Source organism: Gallinula chloropus (genome assembly GCF_964237585.1).
Source record: "Gallinula chloropus genome assembly, chromosome: 1".
Classification (NCBI taxonomy): domain Eukaryota; kingdom Metazoa; phylum Chordata; class Aves; order Gruiformes; family Rallidae; genus Gallinula; species Gallinula chloropus.
In genome coordinates this window covers 2,981,744-2,999,525 of record NC_140085.1, presented here as the reverse complement: position 1 = coordinate 2,999,525, position 17,782 = coordinate 2,981,744, and the positions used below count along the sequence as shown (strand labels likewise).

At 47.3% G+C, this 17,782-nt stretch overlaps 1 protein-coding gene across 1 annotated transcript in view; it reads right to left on the bottom strand.

Annotated features, from left to right (window-relative positions):
• Window positions 1–17,379, bottom strand: part of PLXNA4 (plexin A4) — a gene marked incomplete at both ends in the record, with an annotated part of 461,339 nt that extends 443,960 nt beyond the window's left edge. Inside the window, one exon of the mRNA XM_084267731.1 lies at window positions 16,201–17,379. Within this exon, the coding sequence (XP_084123857.1) occupies window positions 16,201–17,379 (1,179 nt within the window). The remainder of the gene's footprint in view (window positions 1–16,200) is intronic.
• Window positions 17,380–17,782: the final 403 nt, after the last annotated feature.

Here is a 17,782-nt window from a genome sequence, read left to right as displayed (position 1 = left end):
GTCACATTCACCACTGAAATCAGAAGGATGTGTGAAAGAATGGGCCTGATTTACAGGAGGACTCTGGCAGGCATTTGCCTTCTCCAGGATTAAGCCTATCAAATAAATAATTAACACAACCAAGCTCTCCTGGAGAGGATGGTTTTACAAGACTGATGCTGGCTCAGTCCCCTAGGGATTCACCGAGCCCCCAAAACCCCCAAACTCAGCAGAAGGGTTAGAGCTCTGATTACAACACCTCCTTTCCCATCCTCATCTGATTCCCCAGCAGAAGTGAGCACTTTGGCATCACACAAACGGCTGAAGTACCAGATATTAGGGGGCTGGTGCAAGCAGCGCTCGTAATAAACTTCAATTGTCCCTTAAACATCTGTTTTAGCTATTTGCCCCTGACAATCAAATGCAGCCTAATCCATATTTTGGGAGAAGCTTCGATAAAGGATTAGCTATCCCTCATTCTTCCTTGCTTTTGCCCTGGTGAAATCTTCCTCACCAATCAAAGCACCAGGGCTTTTTTCCAGATATCTCAGCAGGGTCCAAAGCAGTTCCACAGGCTCATTGTGGATAAAGGCTGTCCCAATGGCCAAGTCTTGCCTTTGATTTACAGCTAATATCTAACAACCCTGTCTTCACACAGTGGCAGGTACTTGGCTTCTCATTCTTGTTAGCTCAGGCTTGGCCACGCCAGACGATGGAGGGAATGCATACATTACAGACGTCTGTGCTGCCAACGGGGCCAGGGAGCCAACAGCAATAAGAAATCAACAGTAATATGCATCTGAGTCTCTGCAAGGAGATATCCAAGGTCTTTTCCATCACCTGACTGCAAGATCTCCTTTTCTTCCTGACTGTGAGGACTGGGTGAGGTTGGGCAAGTATCCCATTCATTAAAATTCTAGAGATGGAAACCTTAGGAGAATCTCACTAGGAACTTCACACTACCTGATGAGATACAGCTAGGAAATTTAGGGTCTAGATCACCTGATGCAGGGGTGAACCATAAATCTCCTCTCAGCAGACCTGCAGTTGGTGGAAGAAACCATCGCCCTGCAAACCACATGTCTTTAAACTCCAACAGCAGCAGTGTGATACCCAAGACTTGCGCTACTCCTACTTGCCTGTGCATGTCCTCTTAGAAACATAGATTATCCTGAGTTTGAAGGGACCCATAAGGACCATCGAGTCCCACTCCTGGCTCCACACAGGGCCAGCCAAGTCAGAGCATGGGACTGAATGCATCATCCAGATGCTTCTTGACCTCACTCCAGATTGAGGCTGTGACCAGTTCCTTGGGGAGCCTGTGCCAGTGCCCAACCACCCTCTCAGTACAGAACCTCTTCCTAACAGCCAACTTAAACCTCCTCTGGTGCAGTTTCATGCTGTTCCCTTGGGTTCTACCCCTGGACCCCAAAGAGAGGAGATCAGCACCTGCCCCATCCCTTTGCAGGAAGCCACAGATAGCCATGAGGTCTCCCCTCAGCCTCCTCTTCTCCAGGCTGAACAAACCGAGGGACTTCAGCCTCTCCACATAAGACTTCCCCTTCAGACCCTCTTGATGGTATCAACATGGGATCCACTGCTTGGTGAACTTCTAGTCAGCTGCTGGTTTTCCCTACCCCTGGCATTAGTGCCTTTCCTTCCTCTAGGTAGACTGGCTCAGCCTATGACCTCCTGCACTATTTCTGCTCCTGGCCATGCTGCCTCCAAGCCTTTCTTCTGACTCCTCTGAGACTAGTGGACTTTGGTTCACCTGACCTTCTCCCCATGATCTGTTCTGTGAACTTCAGCAGAACTGTCACTTTTCAGCCCCCTGGTTGCATCTAGCTATGAGGTCCTAGCACAGGATGGAGACAGCTCCACTGACCTTGACCTCATGCCACATCATTTAAATAATTTGATGCTTGTTTCTGCCCTCCCCATCACATACATTCCTGACAGTGGGTCAGGAAAAGGCTGTGGGCTTGCCCAGTGAACATCAAGGCTGTAGACCTTTGTCATCTGTGATTCAAAGCCACAGGGAAATTTTGTGGATGAAAAGATGGGAACCTTAGGCCACCAACCAAAGATAGCACAGGTCACCAACCAACCCACTCTTCAACAGCTAGCCTGGAGTCTAATGACACACAAAAATACCCAGTACCATTTCCCCAGGGGGGCTCTGTGATATAATGGAGGCTGGATAAAGAGCCAGCATTTGGAAATACATTATAATTGCACGCTGCTTTTCACTTGGGCAACCACAGCAATGGTTACCACGCAATTACATGTCACCATATACAAATGACAGTGCAGTTACAGTAACTTTACCAATTACAGGGAAATTGCACCCACTATGCTAAGAGGTTTTCATTCAAACATAATTCAGGAGGGCGAGAACAGAGGGGAAAGTTACTCAAATTGACTAGAACCGGTACAGGCGCTTGGTTTTTAGGTCTATAGTTTAAGCATCAGTTCAAGGACTGGTGTCAAGTTTCCAGAAAGCTGCAGAATCTTAATGTAGTACAGACTTTTTATGCCTGCATTTATGTTCCTGCTGTACTGTGAGCAGAAGGCTTCGCAACAGCCTACACCATGTACCTCCACGTCGTAAAACTTGCAATTTCCTGAAAAGGAGGTTGCCTTTCTTACAGACATCAACAGGTTTCTTTAGTCTTCAGGTCTTTTGCTCAGCAGAGCTGGCTGATTATTAGTAAGAAGTAACAGTTGCTATAAATTTAGCATCCTCTAAGTCCCGACTTGCTAAATGATTAGTGTGCCATAAGATGACTACAATGTCCACTGACCAGTGAACCCTTAAAAGTTTTCTAGAGCCTAAGATTGAAAAATGGAAGCTGTTCTGGCAGGAAAGTTTGCTTTTCTTATTTCCCTGGAGATGTAGACCACAGCTTCCAGGCCCTGCTGATCCTGCATCACAGGCGCAGAGCTAGTGAACAGCAACTGCAAATGCCTTTCAGCCCAAACACTTGTTCTCACTTGTCATAGAAGCATAGAATCACAGAATGGTTTGGGTTGGAAGGGACCTCAAAACCCACTTAGTTTCAACCCCTCTGCCGTGGGCAGGGACACCCTCCACTAGACTGGAGTGCCCAAAACCCCAGCCAATCCAGCCTTGAACCCTGCCAAGGATCCAGGAGCAGCCACAGCTTCTCAGGGCACCCTGTGCCAGGGCCTCCTCACTCTCAGAGTAAATAATTTCTTCCTAACATCTAATCTAACCCTGCTCCCTTTCAGCTTGAAGCCATCACCCCTTGCCCTTGTCACTCCCTGGTGAACAACCCCTCTCCCACTTTCCCTGTAGGACCCCTTTAAGAATTGGTAGGCTGCAATTAGGTCTCCCCAGAGCCTTCTCTTCTCCACAACAAACAAGCCCAACTCTCATAGCCTTTCTTCATAGGAGAGGTGCTCCAGCTCCTTGATCGCCTTTGTGTCCTCCTCTGATCTCAGTCCAACAGGTCCATGTCCTTCCTGTATTGGGGACCCCAGAGATGGACACACTACTCCAGGTGGGGGTCTCACGAGAGCAGAGTAGAGGGGCAGAACCTTTGCTAAACACAGTGCCTTACTACTGGCATGGGACTGGTCAGCAGCAGCATTTCTGCTCTGGAAGCAGCACTGGGCTATCAGAGGGAAATAGTTCATGTCCCTATGAAGGGAAGTCCGCAGAGAAGCACATCATAGATATCACATGTGTAACACCATCCTTGGTCACTTGCATAGAAGACACTCTTACCATTACAAGGAAAGATGCAACTAAGGATCCAGCCTGAAACACCAACAGGTTAATGAAGCTGTGTTACTGGCAGATGGTGTACTGACACCAGCTTCACCATATCCCTCAGCTTCTGTGTCAACTTCACCTCCAAGCATCTGCCAGGAGAAACAGCCACACTATGTCAAGATAAACAAGGCAAAGTGCAGAACAGACTCACATACCTGGCAGTATTTTTTCGTGGGATATTTACATTCTCTGTGTTTGGATATTGTAACTTCAGTGATATTTTAAATGCCTTGGTTAGACCCCAAGAGTCTGATACAGGCAAGGAAGAGGAACAGTACCTCCAGCAGCAATGCAGTGTCAGACTGAGGTAGTACAAACACTCCCATTTATGGAGGTCTTCATATCCCACATCCCAAACATCGTTGCTGTGTCCACCGAATCTTCCTTTTGCATTTGTCATTTCCACCCCCTCAAAAGCAACTGCCAGCATTACAACTATAAATCTCGGCACTGACACACCAAGCCATGCAGCTGGGGTGAAAATCAGATCCCTGAGGTGTGTGGTCACTGAGGTTCTTCCCCTCATGGGTGGCAACTCTACCTAGAAACAAGAAGGATGGACAGGACTTGAAGAGCACCCAGTGTTGCCCAGAAAAGCTGTGGCTGCCCTAGGATCCCTGGCAGGGTTCAAGGCCAGGTTGGACAGGGTTTTGGTCACCCTGGGCTAGTGAACAATGTCCCTGCCCATAGCATGGGGTTGAAACTATATGGGCTTTAAGGTCCCTTCCTACTCAAACCAGTCCGAGATTCTGTGACTCTGATTGTGATTGTAAAAGGAAGCTGAGTTCTTCTGCAGTCCCATAAACATCCCCATGCCAGCTCAGAGGCCAGAGGATCTTATGGATGAGGCACTGAAGGATAAACAGAGGAATATGATCTCTGTGGCTTTCGGCTCAGTGCTTTCCATGAGCTTTAAAAAATTCACTTAAAATTTTTCACACCCTAAAAAAAAAGAGATTATTGAGTGTGGTGACTCTGCCTTTGAAACCGCCATGGTCTATTGGGTAAATAAGCATTTAGGGATTTTTCAAAAGTGAAGTATTGATCAAATAAGCTGCTAGAGCTCTTCTGTAAGAACATATTCCAGCGGCAAAGCTGTATTACGCACCTGAAACACAGAAGCACTGACTTCCCCTGATGCTGCTGTAGCTGAGATGGGGAGTAAGAGTCCCAGAGAGAGATAATCTGAGGTGAAAAGGGTTTTTTCTGTGCAGTCAGAAAAACACCTTGGATAGAAGTGCTTGCCACCTGCTGCTTTTCATCCTTAAGGACGTTGCAGCTCCGTGACCAGCCAAAGGTTGTCTACATGACAAATACATGGAAATATCAACTGCAGTGATGAAAGAGGTTAAGAAGAGACTGGAGCTCTATTCTCTGTAATCCTGAGCAGGCTTGCCATAACATGGGTTTCTCTCAGTCACGTCCATCCCATAGAAACACCCAACAAAGAGACATTTCCTTCCCCAAGCTACGAACTCTCATGTCCATCTCCACTGGATGGACACACCAGCCACACCACAGGGACCTTCTAAGGTCCCCACAGTATCACCGCTGTCTGTTGCATGCAACAGTGAAGGGTGTAGGACCTTTCTCTTGCTGACCCATCCTCCCTTTCACAGACAACATCTCCCAATACTTGCTGGCAGCAGAATGGTTAAACCAGCATTTCTGGCAGCTGTCAGGCACCCCTCATTCCTATTCCAGTGACGCACACCAGCACCTTGCCGGATAGAGTCCAGCTGCCTCCCCTACGCCGGCACCACCAGAGATTCTCCACTGAATCACAATTACTATAATTATTATTTTGTTACACAGACCAAAATTATCATTTGGGCTGCAAAGTGCCACGCACACCAACAGTGCTATACAAATTAAACAACAACGCTGCTTTGCATGCAAGCAACACCTTTGCCCAGAGATCTCAGAGCTGCTTAAAAGCACTAATTAAGCCTCACCGTGGTCCTGGGAAGGTAAGCTAAGTGTTCTAATGAATGACATGCATGTGCAGTTGCCCTTCAGCTCGGCTGGGTACAAGAGGCCCTGTCTTGCTTACTACACAACGAAGAGCTGTGCCAAACTCCAGGGCTGTGCATCCATACCAGGGATAAACCAAGTTGTGTCTGGTCCTATCATCTCAAGGCTGGGTTGGATGGGGGCCTGGGCAACCTTGTGTAGATCCAGGGCTGGAGGTTGGTGGCCCTGCCTGTGGCAGCGGGGGTGGAACTCTGTGATCCTTGGGGTCCTTTCCAACCCAGACCATTCTATGATTCTATGATCTCACCGACAATGAATTTAAAGCAGCTGGGTTTATCAGTTTCAACCACAAACTAAAGCACTTGAGCCCTGGAAAGAAGAAAATTTCCCACTTGCTGCCTCTATCTGTGTAGATCTCTGTCTGTGAGGAGCTCAGAGCATTTCTGTCAGCCAAGTATAAATCCACTCAAGCCATTAAACTCAAGTTCCTCCCGATCCTGAAAGCAGGACTGTGCAACAGAAGGCTGCAGCCAGCCCTCCAAAGCAGGGACACTATTACAATTACAGCCCTGTATTTCTTGGCATGAGATCCTGACCAATAGCCCCAGCCCATTGATAAGTGCTGGGTCATTCCCTCATTAGGAGGAGCACATTTTTATTATTCCCTTCTGCACGGTCCCTCACTCTGCCTCTCCCACTCCTTTTCCGTGTCTAAATACACGCCTGGCTAATATTGCTTGTTTACAGGATAAATCAGCTGAACAAATCCTATTATATTTGGAACACTGACAACCACAGGGTAATGACATTGAAACAGAGAAAATACAATGTTTTTCCTTCTGATCTAATGTCACCCACATGCTCTATCAGCCACGCCAGTTCCAATACCGCACGGAGGAAACACAGGATCTCTCTGTCTCTGCGGTGCTGCCATTTAGTTGTACATACAGCTGGGTGTCTTGCCTTTCCTGCATTTCACAGAGTGAATGGTTTGGTTTGGAAGGGACCTCAAAGCCCATCTAGTCCCAACCCCCTGCCACGGGTAGGGACACTTTCCACTAGACAGGTTGCCCAAAGCCCCACCCAACCTGACCTTGAACACTTCTAAGGAAAGGGCATCCACAGCTTCTTTGGGGAACATGTTCTACTGTCTCACCGCCCTCAGATTTCCAGTACTTCATTAAAGATTTTTAAAAACTACTTGAATCTGCACCATAAAGCAGAAAACATTGTGGCTGTAATGTTTACTAAGTCCTAAATTTAAGCAACCGGGTGCTGCTAGTGCACGGAAGATGTTGAGTCCTACATATTGTGTAGCTTTCTGTAGGAGTGAGATGCAACAAAGGTCTATGTGATGGAGAAGAGCTGAAGAGAGGGATGGTTTGGAGGTAGATGTGTGCAGGACATCCAGGTCAGCAACTCCATCCTGAACTTGGTTATATTTACCAAACCAGGTGCACTCTGGCTCTGCAAATGCCATATTTTATCCCAAAGCTGTTATCACATTACCCAAAAAACTGGGCAAACACTAATAAATGGCCTCTCAAGCAAAATTACATCCAAAAGATATCCCACAGGAGAACAGCCATGCAGACGCCATGCTGGGGGTGTCTGGGGCAGAAATAAGGTCAGATGAGACTACGACATCTCTCTGTAGGGACAAAGACCTTTCTCATTTCTATCTTCACACCAGCCAGTCTTCATGGTGGATCACATAATCACAGAATCATGGAATCGTAGGGGTTGGAAGGGACCTCAAGAGATCAACAGGTCCAACCCCCCTGCCACAACAGGTTCCCTAGGACATATCACACAGACATGCCTCCAGCATCTGTATTAATCCTACTTAGTATAACAGGAACCCATGTTTTCATACAATTTGGATAAATAAGCATGCTTAATTCAGGGGGAAAAAAAGACAAAGAAAAAAAGTCCTTTGTTACATGTGTGCTGGGATATAAAATACATACAGAGAAGTTAACAGTTGGACTCGATGATCTTAAAGGTCTTTTCCAACCAAAATGATTCTGTGCTTCTGTGTGCATCAGATTGCTCCCGGAGGCGAAACATCTTCGCTGATTCTCCAAGTACCAAGACAGACCCTGCACTGTTTCTCACCCCAACAGCTACACTTGCATCAGGCAAGCAAGAAAGGATTTAACCCAGAAAGCAAGGCTGAATCCAGCATCCCCTCGACCCCCTCCTCAACAGAATGGTTATTGTACAAACTCTTCATTTCCAGCTGCCCCCAGTCCGGAGGTGCTTTAAATAGCATCGGGCTCGAGAAGGGAGTTGGCGTCACTTTGCTTCTGGCTTTTCCAGGATGGATGGGTTTTGCTTGCTGATTTTTTTTTTTTTAAAAGAAAAGCTTGACCCACATAACAGACCCACAAGGCGACCTCCTGGAGAGGCAACATGAGGTCAAGTTTGAGAAGGAGCTGATCTCCTGGCGTGGAAGAGAATGAGAGGAGATCATATGGAGCCCTCCGAAAATGCAAGGCTGAGCCACGGGCGACCGCAGGGCTCAACCACAGAAGAAAACAGCCTGGGTTTGCTGGCAGGGAAAGCAGCAAAGATCATTTCCCAGAAACAAATGGAATTGTCCTCGTGGCAAAAAAGTGCTGGCAAATGGCATGAGCAGCGATGGAGAAGCTGGCACCTCGCTCACCTGCAGAAAGAGCTACTGGGAGACTACCAGGACCTGGGACTGATGCTGAGAGATGCTGAGCTGCTCAGGCAGAGCTAACGTGGTCCAGAGATGGGATGGATAGTGGGGGAAGGGACCTGCGTCTGAAATATCTCAGACACAACAGCAACTCAGCAGCCTTGGGCTCTGCTCCGTCCTCAATGAACATTTTGTGTGAGTGGGGTCAGGAGAGAACAGCACCGCACTGGTTTGGCACCCAGCCACTTAAAGGCAGAGGGTTTCTCCTTGCTTTATGCCTGGGAAGTAAAGAAATGTTTTGGAGAAGGAGGCTATTTCCAAACCATGCTTTTTTTTTTTTCTCCAGGGCAAACAATGAGGATTTTGGAAGCAGAGGTTGCAGGGTGGGCGTGTGATAAGAAGTCAATTAATTACCCCTGGCATTATTTCTGTATGCACACTGATCTGGAAGCATCCTTTCAAGGACAGGTGGTTAATAGTGAGGAACATACTTAATACCTCAAACGCAATCATCCTCTCTGTGCAATTAGGCCCTGGTTTACAGCCCCTAAGTGCAAGCTTCAGTTAATGTAGGTCCTTAAGAGGTTTTATTTTTTACTCTCTCCCACAGGGCTTCTGAAGCTACTTTTCCTGCTAGAGTGCAGAGCCCATTCCAGAGGAAGGGTAGTGTCCTTATCCCTGCTGGCTGAGAGTAGAGAGGTGGTATGTGGGAGGAAGGACCACCACCAAGGAAAAAGTGAAGATGAACCCAGTAATGCCTGAGAAACCCCTGCAGATGAGCTCTCACCCGGTTAGCATATGCATGTCCACCTGAACAAGTGGTGGGTTTCTGAGGAAGTCCAGAGGACTGGGGTGTTGCCAGCAGCTACACCCAGGCTGAACTCAGGGCTCATACAGATACTGGAGAAGTCCTGTAGTGCTCTCCTAGCACCACTCAGCCTTAGGCATGCAAAAAGCCAGGAGGGTCTCATTCCTGCAACTCCATTAGGCCCCCAACTGTCATGTCCCTGGCATGAACACTGGGTATGCTAAGTAATGAATTAGTTCTAATTAGTTAATGAGCCTGGCTGGTCGCCTCATAGAGGAAGAGGTGGGGAGGCTTTCCTAATTCCAGTTACAGAGGGGCCAGGACCTTGCTCAGAGCAATGGAGATTTGAACTCAGCTGCTCTCCATTAGCCTGAGGAGCATGGCCCCAGACATCTCTGGTCACTTCCACCCCTGACAATAATCACAACAAATACCAGCCACATAGCTGGAGAGAGCTCCCTGCTCTGCTTCCGTCTGAGCTGCCTCGTGTAGCAAGATAATACAGTGTTTCTCTCTGCTGGAGTGTCTTTCAGCCCAGAGCACACACAGCTTTGCAGAGGAGATGATGGTCAGAGAAGGAGGAGCAGGAAGGTGCACAGGGGAGATTTGCAAATCACAGGCTCGCAGGCAGAAATCCTAAGCCAGTGCCCTGACCCTGTCCCATGCAGCCTCCCCCACAAAGCCCTCCATCCACTCCAGCTCCCAGTGTCAGCAAGAGGATGCTTGCTGCCTCTTATCAAAGTTGCTGGGCTCAGCAAGTCTCTCCGACAACACGCTCTACACACACTCCCATCCAACATAAACTGATGTGACCAATTATACAAATACAGATCTGGCAGCAATAAGCCTGTTTGCTCCATCTCTGAGTCTCCAGTGAGCATTCCCGGAGAGGCCTTGCTGTACTGCTGAGGCTACTGACTTTGCACAGACTGTGCTGTGTCTTTTTTTATTAATTTTTAGGGTTTTTTCTTCTTTAGGGTTTTTTTTTTCTTGCTCTTACTTGCATGTTCAGAGAAAGAAGAGGAAGGCACTTGTTAAAAGTTGACCAAGAATTGACCTCAACTGACCATGGGCCCTTTGGATCAGCAACATGAGCCTGTATAATTTGGAGTAAAGACATGTATGCAAAAAACTCTTGTGCACAGCCTATCCAGTAGAGAGGAACAAAACCCCCATTGTGCAAACACAAGTGGCATTGACCCCTACAGAGATTTACTTAGGATAGCCTGACCCGGCCAGCGGTGACACTACGAGGTCTAATGATACTACAGGGTCTAATGAAAGCGATAGCTCGTTCCTGTGACTGTGAGTCATTCCCCTGGGAAAGCAGCAGGCTCATGTACCGGCCAACCCAACCAGGAGAAACAGGCAGGGGCCGTGTGTGTGCAAAATGTCAGAGCAGCAGTATCACATGGTCCTCCTTCCACGCATTCCTCTTCCCAAAGGCTAAGCAAAAGTTAACACTCCTTTTCACCCCAACCTTTCCCTTTTAAGGAAAGGGGACAGATAGAGAAGACTATTCCTACTTTTTAGTTGATAAAGAAGTTTATTTTTTTTTCCTTGAAATACTGCTTCTTTCCAGCAGCTCCAGCCCATGTCTGTCTGTCTTTCTGACCTGGTTTTTTGTCCCCCTTTCTAGAGAGGAACACAATAGCAAGGATGATATTCCCTCTTCCTGCAGCTGTTGTGAACTTTGGGCAAAGAACCAAGATCCAGAAGTCCATGAGCCACAATTACGCTGCAAGACATGTTTTAGTGTGCCTTAGCTAACCCTCCTGTAAAATAGGGGTAATGCTTCTCCTCATCTTGGTGTCTTCGAGGTGCTCTGCCAGACCTGTGTGCTGTTGACACCAGTGATCACAAATGCAATCCCTGAGAGGAAGAGGACAATCTTGAAATAGGCTATTTGTAGGAGAACTGTGGCAACTCCATCACCAATGGTCAAATTGGCTGTCCCACACCAAGCACAAAGCCCTTCTGCCATTTGAACTAGAAATGGCCCTTCCTAACCTGGTGTCCTGGAGCAGAATAGAACCCATGGATCAGCCCCAAGGGCCAAGCAGCATTCATCCTGGGGTGAAGTGCTCATGCTGCCAAAGCAACATGCCTGTTCACCCAACTGGCATCCAGGCATGCCTGACAGCCATCCACAGAAGGACTAATTAGCAATACACCAACCACAACCTCCTCTTGCATTCAGCTAAACCCTATGAGTACAGCAGTCCTTGCTTGGTGTGCATCAAGCATCTAGGATGGGTGAGGGGGGTGCAAGGAGAGCAGAGTCCACCCAAGGAACAGATATATGGGCTCTCAGGGATCTAGGCACTGTTAACTGCAAGGATGTTTTGGCAAGCTGCTGATTTAGACGTGCTGTGGAGCATCAGAAACATGGGAAGCCTTCATAGCTAAGTCACCAGACAATGACTCAGGTCCCAAACACCCTCCTCGCCTGCCCTCCGTTAGCAAAGTGTTGGAAAAATATTGCCCAGCTCATTACAGAAGGCCGTTTGTTGGCTGGTTGGCTTTGAAAACATTGAGAGCACTGCCATGGAAAACAGGAAGAGATTGAATACAGTAATTTAAACAGTCAAACTCCATTTCCTGCCAAAAGGAAAAGAAAATACCGGCAAAAGGCAGTAACCAGCCAATAGCTGGGGACAGACACTTTGATTATCTTGGAAAGATATTTGCTCTGTGTAGCTGGTAAAAGCTACATCAATGGAGGTGATACCTTTTCATTGCAGGGACTGGAGTCTTTTAAGCTGCAGAGCAGCAGGTGCTGCTGTGAGGTGGATCAGGCTGATGAGGAGACCAGGAGCTCCCAGGATAGCAGCCCTGGGTTATGATCACTCCTAAGCTGACAGCTGGGATGATGTGCCAACAACACATCATAGTTAGGACTTCATTGCAAGCCAAGGCTCCAGCAAGGATCCCCACTCCTCTCATAGCTCCCCACACTTGTCTTCTTCAACCATGTTTGCATATTCCATGCAGCAGTTCCTCTGCCTGCTACCCAAGGCAGATGGGAAGACTCCCCTACCTCTGTTACAGTGGTGCAATTATCACTGGGCTTCAAAATGCACCTAATCCTATTCCATATTACTGAAAATCAACAAATCCCCCAAGGATCAAGGTGGGTACCAAAATGGTTCATTGCCATCTCCATCCTTTTCCATAACTGCCTTTAAAACACAACCAACCAAGAAACCAACCAAAAAACCCAAACAACCCAAATCCAGCACTTCCTAACCGTATCTCAGAATGACCCATTTACATCTCCATCATTTTCCAAAACTGCTTTTAAAAACCATCCAATGAAACAACGAACTGACAAACCTCAAACACCACAAATCCAGAATTTCCCAACCGTATCGACAGTTCATTACAAAGTTTACAGAATGCATCTAAACCACATCCTTCTTCATCCAACATGAAGATTGTTTTCTGGTTTAAGAAGCCTATTTTTTACCCTCCAGAGCAGCCTTTCCTTCTGCCAACAACCTACAAGTCCATAGAGCCTTGCTCCCACTGCTCCTTCCATTGATGAACCACGCTGCATCGCAAAAGTGGTTGCCTTTTGGTGACACACAATGCTCTTGCCAGATAGCCAAAGGAGATGAACTTGCTCTCTGTGGCTATGTAAGTAGGAACAGCTTCAGTATCAGGAAAAGAGATTTAGATTAGACATGAGGGAAAGCTTCCTAGCAGCAAAGACAGATCATGTAGGGAGAGAGGGGAATCTCCATCGCTGGAGGTTAAGAACAGGTGAGACAAACATCTGTGAAAAATGTTATAAGTAGAGCAGAAGGGCAAATCAGATGACCTCATAAGACTTTTTTTTTTATCCCCAGCCTCATTTTTCTCTGATTATATGAATTTCTAAGCATTTGGGGTCAAGTGTGCTGTTTAAATATAAGCTATTACCCTGGATTTGCAGAGAGGAATACCAGAGAGGTAATACCTGGAGCTGTTCGTCACCTAAGTGAACATCACCAATTTGCAAATCAACTGCCTGGACATAAAAATCCATCATTTTTTCCTGATATATGCTGAAGATTAATAGGACACCTCTAACACAGAGACAGGGGAGGAACACACACTGAGGATCTTCCATTCATCTCTGGTCATTTTTATATGTCGTTCTGGAAATTCTTCTATCAAGCTGCTGACATCTGCAGTATTCACACATGGTTGGAAGAAGAGAAGCACAAGCTCATTACACAGATGTGTCTCAGTTCTTTGCCTTCACACTGATTTGCAAACCAGAGCAGACCAAGTCTCCAGGATCTGTCTGCAACCCAGTAGAACAGATGGAGAACTAATGCTTCCCACTACATGTTGACCAGGAGACAGTGTCTATCCCAGCTTGCTGCCAGGTTCTACCTGACCTTCAGTTTTCCAAGCTCCAGCTGCACCAGCAGAGCTGTCTGACCATCCAAGTGCACCATCCCCCTGTAATCCCCCTGCAGGTTAGGAGAGGAAATGGTCCCCCACAGACTTCTCCTGCCCTGAAGTGACCTTGAGCGAGCCTTACACCAAGGCAGGAGCAGAAGCATCCTAACATGTGGATGTCCTTTGCATCAGCTATCACCTTATGAGAAAAAAAATTGTTACCAAAATGCAGACCTAACCACACACCCAGATGTGAAGGCGGTGCAGTGAGTCCAGCTCCATAACCCATGGTCCCACAGTTAACATGACAAAGGAGGATCTGAGAGGTGGCATCTAAGAGGGTTTCTCTGCTCTGCTCAGTTTCTCTCCACAGCTCCTCTCTACCCATCTGCTCTCTGCCAAGTACACCAACTGTATCTGTTCACGTGCAGGGTTTAGGCTGCTGGAGGTAGGGTAACTGAGCTGAAGTGCAGGTCCAACCTTGATCACAGGCAGGTTAAGCACCAGAAGAGGAACATTTGCCATCTACACAAAACCAGGGAAAGTCTCACTGATGGCTCTGTAACTGGTTTTAGAGCTGCTCCAAATACACGTGCTAAGAGGCAGGGCAGCAGTGCTGGTGGATAGCTGGCAAGCAGGACATCAGCAAAGGAGATGAGGCCCTCCCAGACATATATCCAGGCTCCAAAATACTTCACCAAGCATCAAATATTTTCCAAGCTTAGCGGCTGGACTCTGCAAGCCTTACAGCAGCCAAGTCACTAATACCTCTTCCCTCGGGCAGCACAGCTGATCTCAGGCAGGGCTTGCCAGCAGCTCCAAGTAGACTCATTTAAAGAAGAGGACAGCCCACTTAGTTACACTTTTCAGGCTCCTGTTTTTTTCTTCAGGGATCTCCAGGCTCTTTTTTCTCCAGCTGGGAAGCATTAGCATCTCTGATTCACAGTGAAGAAATGCAGTCACAAATACATTCTAACAGTTATTCAGTGTCACTCAGTCCCTGGCTCCTTGTCCTCTCCCCAATCTCTGTAAGTCCTGTCTCTCCAAAATCAATCTGATATATCAAACATCTTGGTCTGGGACTCACCCCAAGGGACACAAGAAAGCTGTTAGACTTTCTGTCTAAAGCCACAGGAGCCAGGTGACTGGGAGGTTTCAAACCTCCTGATTGGAGAGGTAGAGTACTGCAGACTTTAGTACGGAGCACAAGCAGAGCAGATTTGCAAATGCATGGAGAAGCTTAACGGGCCCAGGAAAGTTACTCCAGTGGGAAGCTCCCAGCTTAAATCTAAAGGCAGCTCTTTGAATGTGCAGAGGCCTTGAGCTAAACAAAAAAATCAAAGCCCCAGATTTGGGCACAGCCCTTCTCCCTGTGCGATACTCCGTCTGGAGCTTTGCAGGTCTAGGCAGAAGAGATCCCAACTAAAAGGAAAGGCTTGTCCCTTCTCATGTCCAGCGTGGGAGTGTGAGACCAGTATAAGGTCACACAAAAGTGCTGAGGGCACTGGTGTAAAGTGGGGGTGTTAGTCTTCCTGCAGTGAAATTTCTGTCTGTGTTCCTCTTAGTCCATCCTTGTCCTAAGCAGGATTTCAGGGATCCCCCAGAAGAGGAAGCTTGTGTACAAAGGAAAGCCAGAGCAATCCCACATCCTGACTCTTCACTCTGCCTCAAGATTATGGGACAGGAAAGAGCTCTGGTGTTTCTCCGTATTCCCTTTGCTCAGACTTGAACTTGCCTCTCACTTGAAAGAGCTAATTAAGGAAGGAAATCAAAGCCCAGAGAGGCGGCTATTACAGCAGCCTGGGCGCAGTGCTGGCTGTAATGCTGATTTCTGTGCACGATATCAAAGCCTGGCAGGGCTGATGTGGATTTCTGCAATGACACTTTACTGAACCAACAGAATAAACTAAGACAATTTCTTAAGACCATTTGTAGGTCAGGTAGACCAGCCTCTTCCCCAAATCCTACACTTAAATCTTGCAGCATTTAATCCTTCATCTGTAACTAGGACTTATATTTTCAGTGCAGAGACAGTGAAGAGCTGGCTGGAAACCGGAAGATGAGAGACTTCAGTGGTTAATGACCAGTGCTTCTTTTAGAAGAAACAAAGCCCTGGCTTCACAGATTTCCCTGAATAAATCCCGCTCCCACTCCAGCCCAGTGAAATAAAATTACACCAGCAGACACAGAAACCAGCACATTATCTAGTGCTGACATTGTCTAGGTCCTATTTCGATTTAGGTTTGAGCCAAGGCTGCCCAAGGAAGCACGATTTCACCCCTAATAAATTGCACAGCGAGGTAACAACATCAGATCAATTCCTCTTTAAAGATTTCAAGGCCCCTTGGCTTAGTTCAGGAGCAAATGTGTCTGGGAAGATCAGAAAGTGATACCTTCCTCAGTTCGCCCATGAGAAAACTGAGACATGTACTGGTTAAATTAGGTGGAGTGGTTGGATGAAGGCAGAGCCAGGACTGGGATGAGCCTCAGTTCCTTGGTCCCTGCTCTAATTGTTGACTAATGCTCACAAAGGTTTGTGAGAACATGAGGAGGTTAAGGCTGGGGCTTAGGGGCTTCACTTACCGCACTGCTACAGGGAATATCCTTGACTTTGAGCCAGGCCAGATCTAATGTCCCCTCTCCCCTGTAGCAGGACTGCAGTCTGTCCTTGATGCGATCGTTGATCTTTTTCAGGACAAAGATGCAAAGAGCAGACTCATCCAGGGACTTCATCTTCCTTTTCTGCCCCTTGGAGAAGACTGTGAAGAGGATATCATCCTCAGGACCAACACCCAAAGACCTTGCTAAGATGGCTCCAGCCTTAGACAAGTAGGCTGCCTGGAGCAATCGGTACTCCACCCCGTTCTTCTCGCAGCCAATGGGCACTTCAACATAGGAGTTAAAGGCTGTGTCCTCCTTACAAAGCCGGACCAGCTTGGAGGTATAAACCTGCTCCTTTGTGGTGGAGCCAGGCGGTGAGATCATCTCAGGCTGCAGAGTTAGGAAGTAGACAAAGTTACCACTGCTGAAGCCATAGATGTAGTAGATATCAAAGTCGGGGATGATGGTAAAGGTGTCTGAGGGGATCTTGATCATAGAGGCCACAAACTCATCATGAAAGACATATGCAAACATCCCATCTGCCTCAGAGTTCTTGGTGAGCTTTCTGCTGGAAATAGTGGGGAAATACTCAGGTTTGCCATCCACGGCAGTGGCAATGAACAACTTGTCATCCATGTTGCTGTAAGAAACAATGACTCCAAAAACAGAGCCACTCTCATTCACCCCAGAGAGATAATGCTCCTTCTTGTGGAAGGGCTCTCCCAGCTTGAAGAGGTCATCCAGCCTCAAAAGCTTGCAGATGCCCTGGTAAAGACTCCCACAGGCTATCAATCGATTCTCCTTGTAGTCTATGAGGAGCATTTTATTTATGTTATTAGTAGGTGTCAAGGGTTCATTGCAGGTTTGGACTATCCTGGGAGGATAACACTTGGGATTATCTTCATCAGGACCAGTCTGGTGGGTAACCAGGACCTTCAGGTCACTGGAGAGTTTGTAGATCCTGTTGACAGCTCCCAAGTAAATGTGCCCAGTTCTTTCATCAACCACCAAGTGGTTGAAGTTCCCCTCTGCTTGTTCTCCAGTAAAACTGACGAAGGGCCTCTTTGGATGGAGTGGCTGTTGCCTACCAAGAGGTGACACTGTAGCAGATAGCAGGAGGTGAGAAACCAGGCAAGTCCATTTCCACATGGCCGGTGACATGATTACAAAGGTTTTGTATTCCCAAGGGAACGAGGATTAAAAGCCGTAAGTGTCTTCAAAAGACCAACTCCCTGGCAGATTTTGTCCTACAAGCAAAGAGAAAAGAAAACAAAAGTACATTACTATGGAGTATTCCTTCCTCCTCCCTCCTTCACAACCATGCCATCATCAGAGCGTATTTAATTGCTAATCCTCCCTTTCTGGGCTCTGAGCTCTCTACTTAAAGCCAGCACAAAGGGAGCCCTCCTGAAAGAAAAGATGCGGGTAGAAAGAGCAGAAATCACATAGCAGAATAATAAACCAGCACCCTTTTACTCTCCATTACACACATGCCCACGCCCCATGGTGCAGCTCAAAAAATCACTGGAAGCTACAACAGCACAGAAGGCTAATGGTAGAAACA